The sequence below is a fragment of the Martes martes genome (genome assembly GCF_963455335.1).
Source record: "Martes martes genome assembly, chromosome: 2".
Lineage (NCBI taxonomy): Eukaryota > Metazoa > Chordata > Mammalia > Carnivora > Mustelidae > Martes > Martes martes.
Window position 1 is genome coordinate 35,082,826 of NC_137889.1, and position 21,587 is coordinate 35,104,412.

At 36.3% G+C, this 21,587-nt stretch overlaps 1 protein-coding gene across 1 annotated transcript in view; it reads left to right on the top strand.

The window, feature by feature from the left end:
* Positions 1–585: 585 nt before the first annotated feature.
* Positions 586–21,587, top strand: part of LOC308339064 (disintegrin and metalloproteinase domain-containing protein 5-like) — a gene marked incomplete at its 5' end in the record, with an annotated part of 157,507 nt that continues 136,505 nt past the window's right edge. The window contains 4 exons of the mRNA XM_080797436.1: positions 586–640; positions 1,465–1,544; positions 11,340–11,423; positions 11,859–11,914. Of these exons, the coding sequence (XP_080653562.1) occupies positions 586–640; positions 1,465–1,544; positions 11,340–11,423; positions 11,859–11,914 (275 nt within the window). The remainder of the gene's footprint in view (positions 641–1,464; positions 1,545–11,339; positions 11,424–11,858; positions 11,915–21,587) is intronic.

Sequence of the window (21,587 nt, forward strand, 5' to 3'; positions counted from 1 at the left end):
GATTGTACTGGGGTCTTCTGTATTCAACAGTTGTCCCATAATGGCTTATCGAACCAACTTGAGTTTATTAAAGAGCAACAGTGGTTTTTTTTTTTTTTTCCCTCCAAATATAAACATTTCACTTGTTTGGATGATATGTATATGTAATAGGAAGAGACTAACTTGCTACCAATAACTTGAGCATTTTTATCTTTGTTCTTTCTCTTCGCTGAAGCTAGAAATTACTTCAAAAATCGTTGGTCTAACTACAACATATAAACGAAAGCCTCAACCAGGCACGACTCTAATCTGAGAATCGAACATTTCAGTCTTTTCTTCCTTAACAGTAAGCCCAATGAGTGTGGGCGTTGACAGTCTGTCTTCGAGCTCTCCCTGGTCGGCCTGCGGGCGCAGGTGACTGAGCTAAGCCACCTCCAGGGGCAGCAGAGCGAGCGGAGAGCCCTGGGCTTTCCTGAGGCACCGCAGGCGCTTCCCTCTCCGGGAGCGCACTGGCCGCCGCGCTCCGCCGTCCTGCGCGAGCTGCGCCTCCAGCTCCGCAACGCTTCAGCTGTTTAACGCCAGCCCGACTCCCAAGACTGCGAAGCCATGCTCCTTCTTCTGGTCCTTCTCACCCGACTTGGAGAGCTGCGTGCAGATCCCGGTAAATCCAGATGCTTGTTACCCCTTGCTAGCCAGGCTTGTGGGGACTGGGGGCGAGGGCGGGGGCGGGGCAGGCTGCGTTCGCTTAGAGACTGTATGCTTTAGTCCAGGCCACAGACCCAGACCTTACTTACCCTGGCCCCACGCTATCCCTACCCACTTTCTTCTAGGCCCTCTTCGGCGTCTATGGCCAAAAAGCAGAGGTAGCCTCCAGGCAGAAAATATTTTCACGTCTCTGGGATGGTATTCTTGTCTGTAAAACGGACAAAAATGAAATAATGGGGTCATTAACACAGAATTTTGCTATTCTGGAAATAATTGAATCGCCATAAAAAATCTATTTGTCAGTGATTCCCTGATTTGGTGACTGCTGTCCTCCACCTGCTCCACTGAAAATTGCAGATGACTATTGCATTTGGTATCCTGTATCTTTACCCTGCAAACCATCCCATTTTCTTGATGAACCTGTGTTTCTCTTTTCCACACCTCTGTTACAATATCATTATTTGTTATTCGGTGTTACCTAGCCAAACTGTCAAACCGCCTAACTGGGGGTCTCTCTCTCCCTCTCTCTCTCTCTCTATGTGTGTGAGCCTGTCTGTGTGTAGAGATTGAGAGAGAGAGAAAATAAAAACTTGACATCTTGACAAGGGGCCAAGAAATTTGTGGGTAAGACCAACCAGACCAGAAACACAGTGGAAAAGAAGGGTAGATACATAGACTATACCAAAACATTTTGGTAATGTAGAAAAAGAAATGTGGGATTGGATTTAGAAATGGATAATGTAGGAGTAGGTTGAAAATAACTGCCTATTTTTGTTTTAGGTCCTCATAAAACATTTCTGCAGACCACAGTTCCAGAGAAGTTCTCATCATTTGATGCAAAAGGAAATCCAGAAAATAATGTAATTGGGAAATGTTTTTATATCTTAAATTGTGTTAAGTTGCCTTTAATATTAAGACCAAAGTTGCTGAATGGAGGCAGGAACAGAATTCTTGGAGGCAGAGCTGGCAGTTGGAACTGGGTTCACAACAAGGAGCAATTTGAAGTGTATGAATATGTGTGACTTTGTATGTGTGTGTTTCTGTAGATGTGAAGGATTTTAAGGATAGGATCCATCAGGGCCAGAATGAGGGAGAAACAGACAAAGCACTTGACTCAGAAAATTTAAGGGAATGGCAAAAAATGAATTTCCCCAGGACCAGGATTAAGGTATAGCCAGTGGGGTGAGTCAGGGTCAGATACTGTCTTTCTTTCTTTAAAACTTGATAACTAGTTCATCATGGATTTTTTTCCTCTAATTTTGATTGTCTAAAATATTGTATTGAAATAGTATTTTTTTTTAATTGAGTTTTGTGGTCCTCTACTCCAAGCCCTCATGATTTCCTTCAGCTACTTGCCTCAGCTTTCAGAGTCTGTGAGGAGCCTGAAAGATGATCTGTTAATTGGGTCACAGAGGAGCCTGGATATTATTCTTCTCTATTTCCCCAGGAAAATCTACTTCTCACATGGTTCCTTCTACTATAGGATAATCTAATGCTAGTCATAATCGTGGGTCTCCAAATTAATTTTTTCTTTTTTGTGGTTTTTAAAATCTTCCTTCTGTGTTTTACATAAGGATACACTGTATCAGAGTTCTCCCTCCCCTATTATCCCTAGTTCTCTGAAGGTAAAACTCTCCTTCCCATATTCTATTTCTCTATATTTTCTTTCTGTAGTAGGGGGTTTTAATTACCACTCACCCTCCCCTGCCCCCACCTACCACCCACCAAGGGAATTCTTAGTCATGCAAAGTATGTGAGTGCCACTGCAGGGGTTTGTTGTTGTTGTTGTTGTTGTTTGTTTTTTTTTTTTTTCTGATTGGAAAGAAGGAGCTGCGTTGGACTTCTTGTTTAGTTTCCTTCTTCCTGATATTAATAATCCCAACCTTCTCTCTCTTTTATTTATCACTGAGCACAGATGATCTTTGAGTTCACCACTTGTCCAATCTCTAACATTTTTAAAAAGTCATTTAATAATATGAAAGTTCAGTATGTTTCTTTTTACTTTAACAATTTTAAAAGCTTCCTTTTAGTATTTTTGCAACAGAAAACTATTCTTAATGTGGAATGTGGTTGTATTTTAATATATTCAATACAACATGAGGGAGGACCTGCAAAAGTAAGAATGCCTGGAAGGCACATAGAGACCTCCCAGATTTAAGAAATAAGAACATGGGTACCCAATTAATTCTGAATTATTTCTAATTGCCTATGCATATGTACAAAAAGATAAAAAAGAAGTATTGCATGGGGCATACTAAATAATTTTAAATACTAAAATTATTTGTTGTTCATCTGAAACAAATTATAAGTATTGTTGACTAAGAAAAGAGGTGGAATTGAAACACAAGAAAAGCATTTATTTGGTGTCTCAGAATTGCATTTCAAGAAGCACAGATTCAGTAGCAACCCAATTGTGTCCCCCCAGGGAACAAGAAAAAGGGTTTTTAAGACAAAAAGGGGTGCTCCTGTATGTTGTTGACAAAGAATTTTGATTAGTGTTAGTGACAGAAAACTAATCTTGGCTGAATATAATTGGTTGCTAAGACCATTACTAAGCAAAGCCTCTTCCTACAGCAAGTGTTTGATCTGAGATATTGGAATATCAGCAGTTTGGCTCTGTTCACAGCTGTGGCCTAGTTCAGATATTCATGGTTCCACCCTGTGAAGATATGCATAAATCCCATTTCCTTAATGTCTTCCTGGATCCATTTTAAAACCCTTTGACATAAGTGACTCCATTTGATTTCACCTTTCACAGTATCTAAATATGTACTTCTTTCTTGAATTGTATTTCCCTGATGATTTGACTTGCCTTATCAGTTCCTTATTTTACAGAATTTGCTTATAAAACTCCTTGAAATTATTCCATTTAAATTGTAACATAGTTTCTACAGTGGTCACATAAAATTTATTTCATTCTTTTTCTCAATGAACATTTAGTGGTAAAAAAAAACCCACTGGGCATTAGCACTGTGAAGTTAACAACTCTCATCATTGTTCTTCTTAGCTTGCTTTTGCATTCTTCACCATTATGTTTTATCTCTCCATTTTAAGACAGTCTTTTAAAATGTTGTCTATTGACAAAACCAGAATATTGTCATCAAATTTTATTGCCTTCTTCAGCACTACACAGGATGATTCTACTTCTTCCCATGCTGGAAAACTATTTAATAACATCCAGATAAAAGAACTGAGTCCTTCAAGGGATTAGAACATTTCCAAAGATAGAGCAAGTGCCGTACTAATTATCCACTTCAAGTTGGAGTTTCTTTTCCTATTCATAAAGAATATTTTCCCTTTTGAGAACAGACTTGACACCAGAGGGACGCATTTTGAGGACAGGGCTCAATTTGTTCTTCAGCAAAATTTTATACAGTGGAACACTCCAGTACCACTGTTTGCTCTTCTTTCAGTTTGAGAAATCCTATTGCTAAAGAGATAACTCTGAATAAGAAGTATGTAGGCCTCACTCAATGAGAGATTATTTTAAAAGTCAACAAGAATATTTTGGGCCTTGTTTTAGAATTAAAGCATGATTTCAGTGCTTCAAATAGATCAAGGATTCTCCCAGCTGCACTTGTTCAAGAGAGTCAACAGGTTTGGTTAATGCAAGAGAATTGAAGAATATTGAACATCAACAAAATCATATCATAAAAACCTTTCACTCACTTCAAACAGCATAGATGATGAAGCAAGAGAGCAATATCTTGACAATAACCTCACTGTCAAGGGAAAGGGCATCAGGTGCTCTTTGATATGGCAAGGACAGACAACACCTTAGAATCATCCATGTTTTCCTTCAGTTTCTCTCTTTTAAAAAAAATTATTTATTTTTGCAAGAGAGAGAAAGAGAGAGCATGAGAGAGAGCAGGAGTGAAGGGGAGTAGCAGAGGGAGAAGAAGACTCCCTGTCAAGCAGGGAGCCTGATGAAGGGCTTAATCCCAGGACCCTGCCTGGGTCATGACCTGAACTGAAGGTAGATGCTTAACCAGCTGAGCCACCCAGGTGCCCAGCTTCAGTTTCAAATAAACATTTTCTGCATATTTATACAAACACGCACAAAGTTTTTTTACTTATATTACCTCCACAAAAGCAGTACAGTTTTTCTCATTAACTCAGTAAGGGAGTCTCTACAAGTTTGCTGTTGTCTTTGAGGTCTTCTTTGGAAGGGATTTTACTTTCAAATAGCCTTATAAACAGGCTCTGTTATCATTTGAAAAATGCTGCACAAGCAAAGGAAACATTTTTTCTGCATTGTAGTTACTTGCACCTGAGGCTGTGCCCTAACAATTAACATGTATAGATCTCTGATGACTTACATAATTGCATGGGAAGCCACTATAATTCTTTAATTATCACAGTGGATTTCAACTAGGTACCTGAAATTTTGCTTGCAATTTTGGAGTCAGAAAATACTTCTGGTAATTATACATTCAAATAGTCATCTAAGTAGAAAGACTGATCATACACTGTGTGAAAACCATTATAGTGTATGTTGCAATTCTTGTATCTTTCCAATTCTTAACCCTCAAAGAAGGTGTTGTATCACCGTCTTTGGTACTATATGAGGAAATCACTCATCTCTTTTGCTTAGCCATTGGTATGTGTGGGTTTATATTTTACTTTCCACCATTTTTGATGTTAAACACACATATGAAGAACTTCAAAAGGACTCCCCAGTTGATACAATTGTATAGAATTTTGGCATTTGGGATTTAAAATATACATGAAAAATAGATAGTAGTCCAAGATATTTAAAAAAGAAATGAAAGTATTGAATTTGATGATCTCACAGCTGTGTCAGTGAATCTGTCACAAGTCCAAATTCATAGCTAATCATAAACGAGTTGAACCATTGAAAGGGTTGCAAATTTGTAAAACAGACAATACGCTGAACTTGATATGATTCAAAAAAATAATGAGCTTCCAGTTTACCTATAAGGGCCAGTTGTAAACACAGCCTTCCTGAACAAACCCAGAGCTAATCTCACAGAAGGTTTGGAAAGGCTCATTTTCAGGGATTAGTGGGCTTTCAGAAGGGAGAATGTTTAGGTATGGATATGCTCTCAACTGTGTTAATGTACTTGGTGGAGTAAGGCTCTTGTTGACCACATCTTCAGGGGAGTGAGGCATTTACTGGATGCTTCCCTAGGGTTTAGGGCTCTTACTGATTTGCTGACTTCCAGAAGCTAGTTATTTGTGTGTGGCTGTTGGTGACTGGCTGGTTTTCTGATTGTATGCTCTGCCCAGTTCTAACAGTGTTTACTTATCCACGACTTGGGACTTTGGCCAAAGAAAGCCTTTTTCTTTCTTGAATATGAAAAACAAGTATTTTTAATTCTCAGTCTCTCCTTTAGGATTTCCCTCAGACAAGTCTACATGGAGAGTTGAGAGATCACATAGGTCTTTATGAAGGGATGATTTTTGGCTTGTATTGCCATTTAAATGATTTAAACACCAGATATTGTGGTGGAAAAGATCTCAGACTATGAAAGTTTTATAATTTATTGAAAAAAGCTGAATATAGAATATTTCAGGTGCTCTGACAAGGTCAGTACAGAGCATAAGATAAAAATTGTTAAATTAAGGACATATCATATGACAGGATGCCTTGCAACTCTAAACACACACCAAGTTCTATTTAGGAATGAAAACGAAATAATTTACTTGCACACTTCTGAATATCCTAAATGATTTCTTTGAGTTAGATAAAGGAATTAATGGCAGCCAAGGCTTGTTGTTCCAAATCCTCACATGATTTGATCAAATAGAACACTCATCACCATCTGTTACACACGCAAAAAAGAGGCCCACTTAGTTTAGTGGGAAAAGAAAGAAGTAATACTAAGTGCTTTTCCTTTTGTTTTTTCCTCCTTGCTTTCTGGGCTGAAAAGTACTAGGGTAAAACATTTTGCCCTAGAAACTTATATTAATAAGAAATGGTAAAATGATGATTCCTTTTAAAGCCCGAGTTGACTGAGCCAAGGCTATTTAAGGGAACATTGGGACAGTAAGGTAGAGTCACAGGGTATTCTCCAACATACCAAATGTACGCCGACCGAAGTTGGTCTTTACAGCCCCTTGGAACTTGATTTCTATTTATATTCTTTGGTGTTCATGTCCTGGTATCTTATAGGGGTGGTGTAGTGTTTTCATGTTGCTGAATTTTATTTACATAATAATGTTTGGATACTTTTTCCCACCACAACCACCAGACTCCTTGTTCTATTTTAGATGAATTTTGTGAATGATGGTGATATACATAATTCCTTCCACAAGAACAATCAAAATGAATAATATGAAAAATCTTTTTCATCATTCCTGCAACTATAAGTTTCGATAATAGAGCAAACTAAAGAAAACATACCCATGTACAAAATATGACCTAGAATGTTTTTGAGATCCTTGCATCCCCCCCAACCACCCTGCCCCCATATAAAAGAGTGAAGGTGGGAAATTCATTAATTTCTGCTTAGTTAGGAACAATTATCAGTGTGCTGCAGAATGTCTGCCAATTCCTTTTGGCAATGATGTAATATGTTCATAAGAGGGATTTATATGTCAGTTTCTGTGATTAATTTGATTGAAATTTAGTGTTTTTGAAATACTAAGAGGATGTTTTAGACCTCAGGCATAGATGTATACTACACTCCTTCAATTTCATAGCACACTATGATTAATGGTCCCATCAAGCCCCTTATTATTGTAATTTTCCCCTTATTCCTAGTCCCCCTTCCCATTTCCTTTTTCCATCTAATGATAACCATACCCGTGTATTTGATATATTTCTTTATATCTGTATATACGTTTGTATTATATTGCACTAGACAGAATTCTGAGATGTCCTTCAAGAGTTCTACTTCTTGATGTGCACCCTGTATAATTCCCTCCTCTTGAGTATCAGTGAGACCTGTAGATATGAGAGGGTGGTCATTGCATTTGTTATTTTTTATTTATTTATTTATTTTTGGTGGGAGCTTTATTTATTTATTTTTATTTGACACAGAGAGATCACAAGTAGGCAGAGAGAGGCAGGCAGAGAGAGAGGGGGAAGCAGGCTCCCCGCTGAACATAGAGCCCCATGATGTGGGACTCCATTCCAGGACCCTGGGATCATGACCCGGGCTGAAGGCAGAGGCTTCAACCCACTGAGCCACCCCGGCGCCCCTTGTGGGAGCTTTGTATTCCTTGTAACATTCAGACCGTGATCTATCTGGATTTTTTTTTTTTTTCCTATTGTGAGATAGGGAAGTCAAAGTTCGTTGTTTTTTCCATATGGATACTGAGCAGCATGTATGGAAGAGTGTTTATCCTCCTCAGATTACAGCGGTGACTTTACTGAAGATCAGATAAATACATATTTGTGGCATTTTCAGGATTTTTTATTCTGTGCCATTGGACTGTTCTTTAAAACTTTGGCCCATATTCCACTGCCCTAATTACTGTAGCTTTATAAGTCCATACAGGTTGGTGTAGACACCTCTACTATTTTTTTTTTTAATATATATTCTTGTCTTGACTATTCTAAGCTCAGTTAACTTGTTCATATCCACAAGTGACCTGCTATGATTTTACTGAGTTTTCATTGAATCTATGGATCAACTTAGGGGAAATTGAACAATTTTGAGTCTTCTAATTCATGTACCTGTATATCTTTCCATATATTTTAGGTTTTCTTTCAATAAGTCTTAGTAGCTTTTGGTGTAGATGTCTTAAAAACCTTTTGTTATAGTTATTCCCAGTTTTTTTGGACATATTTTAATGCTGCAACAAATGGTGTTGTTTCTTTCATTAATTTTCTAATTGCTACTTATCTATGAATACAAGCTGGATTATCAAACGTTGATGAGAATTGTTTTATTATCCTTCATGTGATCTATTTTGATAAAGGTTATATGTGCATTTGAATATTTCTTTTTCAGTGATTATGTGTAGTGTTGCATATATGTCAGAGAAGTTTAATTGATAGTGCTGTCCAAATCTTTGTAGCCCTACTGATATTTCTCTTGGGTCCTTAGTGTAACTGATGTAATTATAAAATCACATATACTTTTGAATTGTATATAATATTTCTTAGTTTCATCAATTTTTGTTTTATATATTTTGGGGATATAATATTAATTGTGTGAAATGTTTAAGATTATAGAATTTTAACTTTTAATTAATGCTTTTGTCATTATAAAATGTCCACCTTTGTTTCTTATAATTCATTTTCAATTTTATTATTATATTGTTTGCTATTAATATAGTCACACTATCTTTCTTTTGAGTATTGTTTGCATAGTATAATTTTTAATCCTTTTATTTTCAGTCTTTTATGTTTAAATGCTTCTATTTATAAAGTGTATAATAATAACAATTTTTTAAAGGTTTGTTTTATTTATTTATTGGAGAGAGAGAAAGAAATAGCAAATTGGAAGAGAGAGATATCAAGCAGATTCTGTGCTGAGTGTGGAGCCCAGTGCAGGACTGGATTCCATGAGCCTGATATCATGACCCCAGCTGAAATCAAGAGTCACCTGCTTAACTGACTAAAACACAGAGGCACCCCATATAATTATTTTTAATCCCACTTTGTTTTTCTTAATTTTTCCTTTCCTCTGTTGTTTATAATCCATGATGTGATTATTTTCCTAATTTATCTTTTTAGGCTATTACTGATGCATTCTTTTATTATTCTTTTAATGATTACCCTTGTGATTACTAAATTTATATTTTTACCATTCCCTGAATAACTCATGGACCTTAAAACTTTACTCCTTATTTATGTTCTTTTTGTGATTTGTGCCATTGTTATCTATTTTACAACTATGTATTTTTTTTAATGCCAAAAGCACTTATTATCACTATTTAAAACAAATGATATTCACTTAAATTTACCGACAACTTATTTTCTCCTATGGTTTTCATTCTCTTATATTTTTCATGATTCTATCTTGAAGCAATTTTCTTTTTATAAAAAGAACACAGTATTTTTAGTATTTCTTTCAGTGCTGGCAATGAATTCTTTCATTTTCTTTTTTAAGAAATATGTTTATTTTGCTTGCATATTTGCTGGGTATTTTTGCTGGATATAAACTCTTGGTTGACTATCATTTTCTTTCAGGACTTTAAAGATGTCATTCCTTTGTCTGCTAGTGTCCGTTGTTTCTGTGGGAGACTTAGGCATACTTATTTAAAAGTCTTTTGGAATAATGTTCCCTTTCTCTCTTGTTGCTGTTTAAATATGTGCTTCTGTCTTTTTGTTTTAGTTGTTTGAGTATGATATGCCTAGGTTTGTTCTCTTTGTATTCATTCTGTTTTGGATTAATAAGAGTAGGAGAGTGTGGGTTGACACCTTTCATAATAAGCTTTGGAAAATCTCAGGGATTAATTCCTCAAATTTCTTTCTTTCCTGGTCTCTATCTTCTCTTGTTTTTCTTGGACTATAATTACATGAATGTTAGATGTTTTTAATGGGTTACACTTCTCTTATTTTCTTCTTGGTATTTTTTTCTTTGTACTTCAATCTAAATATTTTCTACTTATCGGTATTCCTGTTTACCAATTCTGTCTTCTCCTCCATCTGATCTTCTGTCAAACCCTTTCTATTGAATTTTTAGTAGCAGGTATTACATTTTTTCTGCTCTAGAATTTCAGTTTGTTTGTTAGATATTCTACCTTTCTGAAATTCTCCATATTTTTCTTGCAGGTCATGGTTAATATACATATTACCTGTAGCTTTGTTATAACTCCCTATTTTTTTATTTGGTTTTTGGTAATTTGATCCTGTTATTGTGCATTTCTTATATATTTTTTTTATTGAAAATAGGTGTATTGCTTTCAAAGGAATGCTTAAAAAGTAATATAAGCCATGTGGCTTAATCCACAGAAATGTTATTGTCTCACAGTTCAACAAAAGAGGCTAGAAGTCCAAGATCAGAATGTTGGCAGGGTTGGTTCTTTCTGAAGACTGGGAGGAGGAATCTGCCTCAGGCATCTCTCTTTGGCTTATAGATAGAGTCTTCTCCTTGCAAATCTTCACATGGCATTCCCCTTTGTGTATGTCTGTGTTTAAATTTCCCCTCTTTATAAGGATACCAGTCATATTGGATTAAGACCCAACCTAGTAACCTAACTTAATTACTTCTATAAGGATCCTATCTTTGAATAAAATCATATTCCAAGGTCTTTGGTTAGGAATTCACAAATAAATTTGGAAGGAGGAAGACAATTCAACCCAAACATTTGGATGCTGTGTTTGAAACATTATAGAAGTTCTAGATGATGTCTTTGAAGTTTCTTTTATCTTCCTGACAATTTTGTACATTTCTTATTTACATTCTGGGTTGTTTTGTTTTGTTTTGTAAGCTATGTGGATTGAAAATTTTATTGATGCTATCATATTCCCTTTTATTTTTCAACGTATTTGTTTAATAATGGTATTTTTAGAGGGGACAATTCTCAGGATCGTCACCAGATTTCTACAGTGTCATTCAAATGACTCTTCAGAACATTTATCTGTTGCAAAGAATCTTGTGGTGTTATAATACAAAGTTGAGGACCTGGAAACTTTTCAATGGCTATTTCTCTTGTTAAAATAATTTTTAAAAATTAGCAAAATAAATAATTTTGTGAATCTTTTATTTTCTGTTGTCTTCTGGTGGGTTCTCTAGATATGTCTCTGCTCCTCCTCTCTTGTCTCCTACATTCTATTCCAGAGGCATGCCATTGCTTATGTGGATAAGCAAAGTGCAATGGTACTTACTATGTTATATTGCTAGAGGTATAGTGCATTTCTTATAGTGCTATCTTTTAGGAGTATTTCTTCCATGGAGCAGTATTTCTTCCAATTTACTTTTTGGTAGGTCTGGGAGTAAACAAGTACTAGGTTCTTTCAAGTGAGGTAGTATCTTTGGTATTTGCTTTGGGCATAGTGAAGGGTGATATATGTCTAAGCCAAAGGATAACAATCATCAGGGAAACTTTTCCCTCAGAAATGTTAGTTAGGGTGAATAATAGGCCTGTGGGGACTAGAATTCTGAAGCTTTGGATATCACACAGGAAGGGAAGCATGTATAATGGTTATACAATAATTATTATCAGTATTTCTTAAAGCATAACTCAGAAAATACATTATTTAGGATAAGTTATTTGCAAATATTATTCTGATTTTTTGGATACTCATGTTACAGATTGCTTATATCATTACAATAAAAGGAAAGCCATATTTTGTCCATCTCACAAAACAGTAAGTAACTATTTTATCCTTTCAAATTTTAATTGTTTGGTTTCTTGATTTTTGAAAATAGGTATGAATAGAATCATTTCAATTCAAATGTGTACTGATATCTGTATATATGTGTTACTTATTGTATACTGATTTTTGGGTAAAAGCATAGATATACAAAGGTAAACCATGGTCCACAGTGAATTTGCATATTCAGACAAACTAATGGAGAAAGGGGGAATTTTATTATAATATAGTATTGTAATAAATGTGTAAATAATATTCTTTGGAAATCAAGGAAGGTTTTTTGGAAAGAGGTAAAAGATAATTTATAGCTTGACAGAAGATACCTTGTGAGCTCTGTAAAGAAATAAGGTAGTTTAGAGATTTCCTCTGTTTAGAGGAAATCATCTGCAAAACATGGAGGTATGAGACAGTGAATTCTGTGGTATGCAAGAAGTCCACGTGAATTACTAAAGAGTGTATTTCTGGAGGATAGAAGTAAGAGATTTTGGAAAATGGGCAGGAGCCAGGTTGTAGAAGATCTGTAATGCCATGATAAGGATATTGGAAGCCAAAAATGTTCTGAAGCATGTACTTTACAGTCTCATTGAGAGTTTAGGCAGTTTTTAAGGAAGCAGAAGTTGAGGTAAGGTTTCTGATTATAAACATGAGTGATGATGGTGGCTTGAACAATGGCATTGGTCATAACACAGGAAAGAAAAATTCAGTAGACTTCAAAGGTGGATTTGTTAGAGTGATTGAGAAAAAGTGTGGATAATTTAGTTGTTGCTTAAGAAAATGGGTAGTTTATAATTAATTAAATGAGAAACAAGTGAAATATATGTATGAGGAAGGGGTGAGTTTTGTTTGCAGTGCCTTATAAGATATCCAAGTGGATTTTCTCCATTAACTATATGAATACAGGAATTTGAATCTCTGAGGAGAGGATGACAAAAGGATATAGATATAGCAGTAATCAATAGTTTGGCTGTAATATAGAAAAAGAGTTTATAGAGTGCTTATAAATAGACTGGTGACTGAAGACTGAATCCTAGAAAACATCAATATTTCTGAGATAAGGATAATAAAAAAGAATGGCCAACATGGAAGATCAAGCTGGAAGGGTTAGGGAGGTAAGAAGAGAAGCAGAAGAGTGATGTGTGATATAAATTAAGTAATTAGACTGACTGGTCAGAGTTTTCAAAATGATGGCTGAAGTCCAAGGCAATGATTTTAAAATTGCCTTTTGGATCTGACATTGTGGTGGCTTTGAATCTTTTCCAGAGTAGTTTCAGGGTGAATAAGAATTGATAAAATGGAGAAACTATGTGCAGACTACTCTTTTGGTAGAATCTGTTGAGAATTGAAAATATATAAAGAATAGCAAGTGTAGGAAACAAGGTCAAGGGAGAATTATTTATGAAGGTAATGATTTCATAATAAACTTTTTAATAGGATTAAAGTAAAAAAACAATAGAGAGGAATAGTTTGAAATAACAGGATTGAAAAAGTATATATTTTCAATATATGGCACAGATGGGATTGGTAGCACAAGTGTAAGGGTGTGCTTTCAACAACAGAAGTAGTTATCTTCTGGAAATAAAGAGAAGGAATGAGGATGGGTACAGGTGATCTGAAATCAAAGTGACTTGTAGCTTACATGGGATGATTGGCAGGAGAAGTGTCAAGTTTCTGAATTGTTACTGAGGAGAATGAAGGAAAATCTGACAATGGTTATTGGGACCTTGGTACTTAGATAAGCTTAGCAAATATGAATATGTAGTAATGCCAAGAAAACCTTTTTGTTTTTTTTTTTTATGTTGGAGCATTTTTTTTCTTTTTTTTAAATTTAATTTTATTATTTCAGTGTTCCAAGATTCAGTGATTATGCACCACACCCAGTGGTGCATGCAGTACCTGCCCTTCTTAATACCCACCACCGAGCTCACCCATACCCTCACCTTCCTTCCCTCCAAAGCCCTCAGTTTGTTTCAGAGTCCACAGTCTCTCATGGTTCCTCTTCCCCTCCTGATTTCTTGAATTCACTTTTCCTTTCCTTCTCCTAATGTCCTCCATGTTATTCCTTATGCTCCACAAGTAAGTGAAACCATATGATAATTGACTCTCTCTGCTTAATTTTACTCAGCATAATCTCTTCCTGTCCCATCCATGTTGATACAAAAGTTGGGTATTCATCCTTTCAGATGGAGGCATAATACTCCATTGTATATATGAACCATATCCTCTTTATCCATTCAACATTTGAAGGGCATCTTGGCTCTTCCCACAGTTTGGTGATTGTGGCCATTGCTGCTATGAACATTGAAGTACATATGGCCGTTCTTTTCACCAAATCTGTATCTTTGGGGTAAATTCCCAGTAGTGCGGTTGCAGGGCCTTGGGTAGCTCTATTTTTCATTTCTTAAGGAATCTCCAGACTGTTTTCCAAAGTGGCTGTGCCAAGTTGCATTTCCCCCAAAAGTGTAAGAGGGTTCCCCTTTTTCCACATTCTCTTCAAAACTTGTTGTTTCTTGTCTTGTTAATTTTGGCCATTCTAACTGGTATAAGGTGGTATCTCAGCGTGGTTTTGATTTGAATCTCCCTGATGGCTAAAGATGACGAACATTTTTTTATGTGTCTGTTAGCCATTTGTATGTCCTTTTTGGAGAAGTGCCTCTTCATGTCTTCTGCCATCTTTTGACGTGGTTATCTGTTTTGTGTGTGTTGAGTTTTAGGAGTTCTTTATAGATTTTAGTTATCAGCCCTTTGTCTGTAGTGTCATTTGCGAATCTCTTCTCCCATTCTGTGGGTGGCCTCTTTGTTTTGTTGGCTGTTTCCTTTGCTATGCAGAAGATTTTTATCTTCACTGAAGTCCCAAAAGTTCATTTTTGCTTTTGTTTCCTTTGCCTTTGGAGTCATGTCTTGAAAAAGTTGTTGTGGCCGATGTTGAAGAGGTTATTATTGCCTATGTTCTCCTCTAGGATTTTGATAGATTCCTGCCTCACATTGAGGTCTTTTATCCATTTCAAGTTTGTCTTTGTGTATGGTGTAAGAGAATGGTTTCTTTCTTCTATGCATAGCTGTCCAATTTTCCCAGCACCATTTATTGAAGAGACTGTCTTTTTTCCACTGGATATTTTTTCCTGCTTTGTCGAAGATTATTTGACCTTGGCATTGTGGGTCCATATCTGGGCTCTACTTTATTTTTGGTCTATGTGTCTGTTTCTGTGCCAGTACCATGCTCTCTTGGTGATCACAGCTTTGTAGTAAATCTTGAAACCAGGCAATGTGATGCCTCAGCTTTGTTTTTCTTTTTCACATTTCCTTATCAATTCAGGGTCTTTTATGGTTCCATACAAATTTTAGGATTCTTTATTCCAGCACTTTGAAAAATGCCGGTGGAATTTTGATCGGGTTGGCATTGAAAGTATAGATTGCTCTGGGCAGTATAGACATTTTAACAATGTTTATTCTTCCAATCCATGAGCATGGACTACTTTTCCATCTTTTTTTTCCCTTTTTAAAAAATTTTTCTATTTTTTAATAAACATATAATGTATTATTAGCCCCAGGGGTACAGGTCTGTGAATCGTCAGGTTTACACACTTCACAGCACTCACCATAGCACATACCCTCCCCATTATACATAACCCCACCACCCTCTCCCGACCCTCCTCCCCCCAGCAACCCACAGTTTGTTTTCTGAGATTAAGAGTCTCTTATGGTTTGTCTCCCTTCTGATCCCATCTTGTTTCATTTATTCTTTTCCTACCCCCCAAATCCCCACGTTGACTCTCAACTTCCTCATATCAGGGAGATCACATGATAGTTGTCTTTCTCTGATTGAGTTATTTCGCTAAGCATAATACTCTCTAGTTCCATCCACGTTGTCACAAATGGCAAGATTTCATTTCTTTTGATGGCTGCATAGTATTCCATTGTATATATATATCACATCTTCTTTATCCATTCATCTGTTGATGGACATCTAGGTTCTTTCCATAGTTTGGCTATTGTGGACATTGCTGCTATAAACATTTGGGTGCACGTGTCCCTTCAGATCATGAAATTTGTATCTTTAGGGTAAATACCCAGTAGTGCGATTGCTGGGTCATAGGGTAACTCTATTTTCAACTTTTTGAGGAACCTCCATGCTGTTTTACAGAGGGGTTGCATAAGCTAGAATTCCTACCAGCAGTGTAGGAGGGTTCCCCTTTCTCCACATCCTCACCAGCATCTGTCATTTCCTGACTTGTTAATTTAACCATTCTGACTGGTGTAAGGTGGTATCTCATTGTGGTTTTGATTTGTATTTCCCTGATGCTGAGTGATGTGGAGTATTTTTTCATGTGTCTGTTGGCCATCTGGAAATCTTCTTTGCAGAAATGTCTGTTCATGTCCTCTGCCCATTTCTTGATTGGATTATTTGTTCTTTGGGTGTTGAGTTTGCTAAGCTCTTTATAGATTTTGGTTACTAGCCCTTTATCTGATATGTCGTTTGCAAATATCTTCACCCATTCTGTCAGTTGTCTTTTGGTTTTGTTAACTGTTTCCTTTGCTGTGCAAAAGCTTTTGATCTTGATGAAATCCCAATAGTTCATTTTTGCCCTTGCTTCCCTTGTTTTTGGCACTGTTCCTAGGAAGAATTTGCTGTGGCTGAGGTCGAAGAGGTTGCTGCCTGTGTTCTCCTCAAGGATTTTGATGGATTCCTTTCGCACATTGAGGTCCTTCATCCATTTTGAGTCTATTTTCGTGTGGGGTGTAATGAAATGGTCCAATTCCATTTTTCTGCATGTGGCTGTCCAATTTTCCCAACACCATTTGTTGAAGAGGCTGTCTTTTTTCCATTGGACATTCCTTCCTGCTTTGTCGAAGATTAGTTGACCATAGAGTTGAGGGTCTATTTCTGGGCTCTCTATTCTGTTCCATTGATCTATGCGTCTGTTTTTGTGCCAGTACCATACTGTCTTGATGATGACAGCTTTGTAATAGAGCTTGAAGTCTGGAATTGTGATGCCACCAACTTTGGCTTTCTTTTTCAATATTTCTCTGGCTATTCGAGGTCTTTTCTTTTTCCATATAAATTTTAGGATTATTTGTTCTATTTCTTTAAAAAATGGATGGTGTTTTGATAGGGATTGCATTAAATGTGTAGATTGCTTTGGGTAGCATAGACATTTTCATAATATTTGTTCTTCCAACCCAGGATCATGGAACATTTTTCCATTTCTTTGTGTCTTCCTCAATTTCTTTCATGAGTACTTTATAGTTTTCTGAGTATAGATTCTTTGCCTCTTTGGTTAGGTTTATTCCTAGGTATCTTATGGTTTTGGGTGCAATTGTAAATGGGATTTACTCCTTAATTTCTCTTTCTTCTGTCTTGTTGTTAGTGTAAAGAAATGCAACTGATTTCTGTGCATTGATTATATATATCTATATCTCTATCTATCTATCTATCTATCTATATATATATATATATCCTGACACTTTACTGAATTCTGTACAAGTTCTAGCAGTTTTGGAGTGGAGTCTTTTGGGTTTTCCACATATAGTATCATATTATCTGCAAAGAGGGATAGTTTGACGACTTCTTTGCCGATTTGGATGCCTTTAATTTCTTTTTGTTGTCTGATTGATGAGGCTAGGACTTCTAGTACTATGTTGAATAGCAGTGGTGATAATGGACATCCCTGCTGTGTTCCTGACTTTAGTGGAAAAGTTTTCAGCTTTTCTCCATTGAGAATGATATTTGTGGTGGGTTTTTCATAGATGGCTTTGATAATATTGAGGTATGTGCCCTCTATCCCTACACTTTGAAGAGTTTTGATCAGGAAGGGATGCTGAATTTTGTCAAATGCTTTTTCAGTGTCAATTGAGAGTATCATATCGTTCTTGTCCTTTCTTTTATTAATGTATTGTATCACATTGATTGATTTGCAGATGTTGATCCAACCTTGCAGCCCTGGAATAAATCCCACTTGGTCGTGGTGAATAATCCTTTTAATGTACTGTTGGATCCTATTGGCCAGTATTTTGGTGAGAATTTTCGCGTCTGTGTTCATCAAGGATATTGGTCTGTAATTCTCTTTTTTGATGGGATCCTTGTCTGGTTTTGGGATCAAGGTGATGCTGGCCTCATAAACTGAGTTTGGAAGTTTTCCTTCCATTTCTATTTTTTGGAACAGTTTCAGGAGAATAGGAATTAATTCTTCTTTAAATGTTTGGTAGAATTCCCCTGGGAAGCCGTCTGGTCCTGGACTTTTGTTTGTTTGGAGATTTTTGATGAGTGCTTCAATCTCCTTACTGGTTATGGGTCTGTTCAGGTTATCTATTTCTTCCTGGTTCAGTTGTGGTAGTTTATATGTCTCTAGGAATGCTTCCATTTCTTCCAGATTGTCAAATTTGTTGGCATAGAGTTACTCATAGTATGTTCTTATAATTGTTTGTATTTCTTTGGTGTTTGTTGTGATCTCTCTTCTTTCATTCATGATTTTATTTATTTGGGTCCTTTCTCTTTTTGATGAGTCTGGCCAGGGGTTTGTCAATCTTATTAATTCTTTCAAAGAACCAGCTCCTAGGTTCTTTGATTTGTTTTATTGTTTTTTTGGTTACTATTTCATTGATTTCTGCTCTGATATTTATTATTTCTCTTCTCCTGCTGGGTTTAGGCTTTCTTTCTTGTTCTTTCTCCAGCTCCTTTAGGTGTAGGGTTAGGTTGTGAAAGGCTTGTATCACTATATATTTTCCTCTCAAGACTGCCTTTGCTGTGTCCCACATATTTTGATCCCTTGTATTTTCATTATCATTTGTTTCCAATATTTTTTTCAATTTCCTGGTTGACCCATTCATTCTTTAGAAGGATGCTCTTTAGTCTCCATGTATTTGGGTTCTTTCCAAAATTCCTCTTGTGATTGAGTTCTAGCTTCAGAGCATTGTGGTCTGAAAATGTGCAGGGAATGATCCCAGTCTTTTGATACTGGTTGAGACCTGATTTATGACCCAGGATGTGATCTATTCTGGAGAATGTTCCATGTGCACTGGAGAAGAATGTGTATTCTGTTGCTTTGGGATGGAATGTTCTGAATATATCTGTGATGTCCATGTGGTCCAGTGTGTCATTTAAGGCCTTTATTTCCATGTTGATCTTTTGCTTGGATGATCTGTCCATTTTAGTGAGGGGAGTATTAAAGTCCCCTACTATTATTGTATTATTGTCAATGTGTTTCTCTGATTTTGTTATTTATAGGTTTATATAGTTGGCTGCTCCCATGTTAGGGGCATAGATATTTAAAATTGTTAGATCTTCTTGTTGGACAGACCCTTTGAGTATGATATGGTGTCCTTCCTCATTTCTTTTTTTTTTTTTTAAAGATTTTATTTATTTATTTGACAGAGAGAGATCACAAGTAGGCAGAGAGGCAGGCAGAGACAGAGAGAGGAGGAAGCAGGCTCTCTGCAGAGCAGAGAGCCCGATGTAGGACTCGATCCCAGGACCCTGAGATCATGACCTGAGCTGAAGGCAGAGGCTTAATCCACTGAGCCACCCAGGTGCCCCCTCATTTCTTATTATAGTCTTTGGCTTAAAATCTAATTGATCTGATATAGGGATTGCCACCCCAGCTTTCTTTTGATGTCCATTAGCAAGGTAAATTGTTTTCCACCTCCTCACTTTAAATCTGGAGGTGTCTTCGGGTCTAAAATGAGTTTCTTGTAGGCAGCATATTGATGGGTTTTGTTTTTTTCTCCATTCTAATACCCTGTGTCTTTTGATTGGGACATTTAGCCCATTTACATTCAGGTTAACTATTGAGAGATATGAATTTAGTGCCATTGTATTGCCTGTAAGGTGACTGTTACTGTATATTGTCTCTGTTCCTTTCTGATCTGCTACTTTTAGGGTCTCTCTTTGCTTAGAGGATCCCTTGCAAATTTCCTGTAGAGCTGGTTTGGTGTTTGCAAATTCTTTTAATTTTTGTTTGTCCTGGAAGCTTTTTATCTCTCCTTGTGTTTTCAATGATAGCCTAACTGGATATAGTATTCTTGGCTGCATGTTTTCTTGTTTAGTGCTCTGAATATATTATGCCAGTTCTTTCTGGCTGCCAGGTGTCTGTGGATAAGTCCACTGCTAATCTAATATTTTTACCATTGTATATTACAGACTTCTTTTCCCAGGCTGCTTTCAGGATTTTCTCTTTGTCGCCAAGACTTCTAAATTTTACTATTAGGTGACGGGGTGTGGACCTATTCTTGTCGATTTTGAGGGAGGTTCTTTGCACCTCCTGGATTTTGATGCTTGTTCCCTTTGCCATATTAGGGAAATTCTCTCCAATAATTCTCTCCAATATACCGTTTGCTCCCCTCTCTCTTTCTTCTTCTTCTGGAATCCCAATTATTCTAATGTTGTTTTGTCTTAAGGTGTCACTTATCTCTCGAATTCTCCCCTCATGCTCCAGTATTTGTTTGTCTCTCTTTTGCTCAGCTTCTTTATTCTCTGTCATTTGGTCTTCTATATCACTTATTCTTTCTTCTGCCTCACTTATCCTAGCAGTAAGAGCCTCCATTTTTTTTACTGCACCTCATTAATAGCTTTTTTAATTTCAACTTGGTTAGATTTTAGTTCTTTTATTTCTCCAGAAGGGCTTTTATCTCTCCGGTGAGGGTTTCTCTAATATCTTCCATGCCTTTTTTGAGCCTGGCTAGCACCTTGAGAATCGTCATTCTGAACTCTAGATCTGACATATTACCAATGTCTGTATTGATTAGGTCCCTAGCCTTTGGTACTGCCTCTTGTTCTTTTTTTTTGTGGTGAGTTTTTCCGCCTTGTCATTTTATCCAGATAAGAATATATGAAGGAGCAAATAAAATACTAAAAGTGTGGCAAAGACCCCAGGAAAATGTGCTTTAACCAAATCAGAAGAGACCCCAAATCGTTGGGGGGAGAAAGGGGATAAAAAGTTCAGAGAAAGAAAAATTAAAAAAAGAAAACAAATAAAGAGAAAATATAAAAAAGAAAAAATATGTATATTATACTGGTGACTAGAACAGGGTCACCCACTTAATTTTGGGAGAATTTTGATCTCTTAGAAGAAACTACTTCCCAAAGTTTTAAAGAATGAAAAGCATATATAAGGGTAAACACAATGAAGGAATGGAATATGCCTATAAAGATGAAAAAAATTTTTTTTAATTTTAAAAAAGTTGTTGATAAAGTAAGTTGGTTGGGAGAATAAAGAAAAAGAGAGTGGAGAGAATTTGCTTGGGCTGGAGACTAGAACAAGCCCGGAGCAAGATTTAGGGTATATTTTGATCTATTAGAAGAAGTTGTACCCCAAATTTTTTAGAAGGAAAAACCCTATGTGTATACAAAAAATAAAGTTAGATACAATGAAAGATAAAATATGACTATAAGAATGAAGGTTCAAAAAAGATTATTATTTTTTTCTTATGAAAGTTATTGTAAAGATAGTTAAAAAGCATTAAAAAGTTAAAAAGCATTAAAAGAGGAAAGGGTAAAAGTTAAAAAAAATTAAGCAGAAGAAAAAAAAATAAAAAAAATTAACTGCAAGACTAAAGAATCATTGGGAGAAAGCCATGAATTCCATGCTTTGCTTTCTCCTCCTCTGGAATTCCGCTGTTCTCCTTGGTAAGTGAACTTGGTCTTGGCTGGATTTCTTGTTGATCTTCTGGGGGA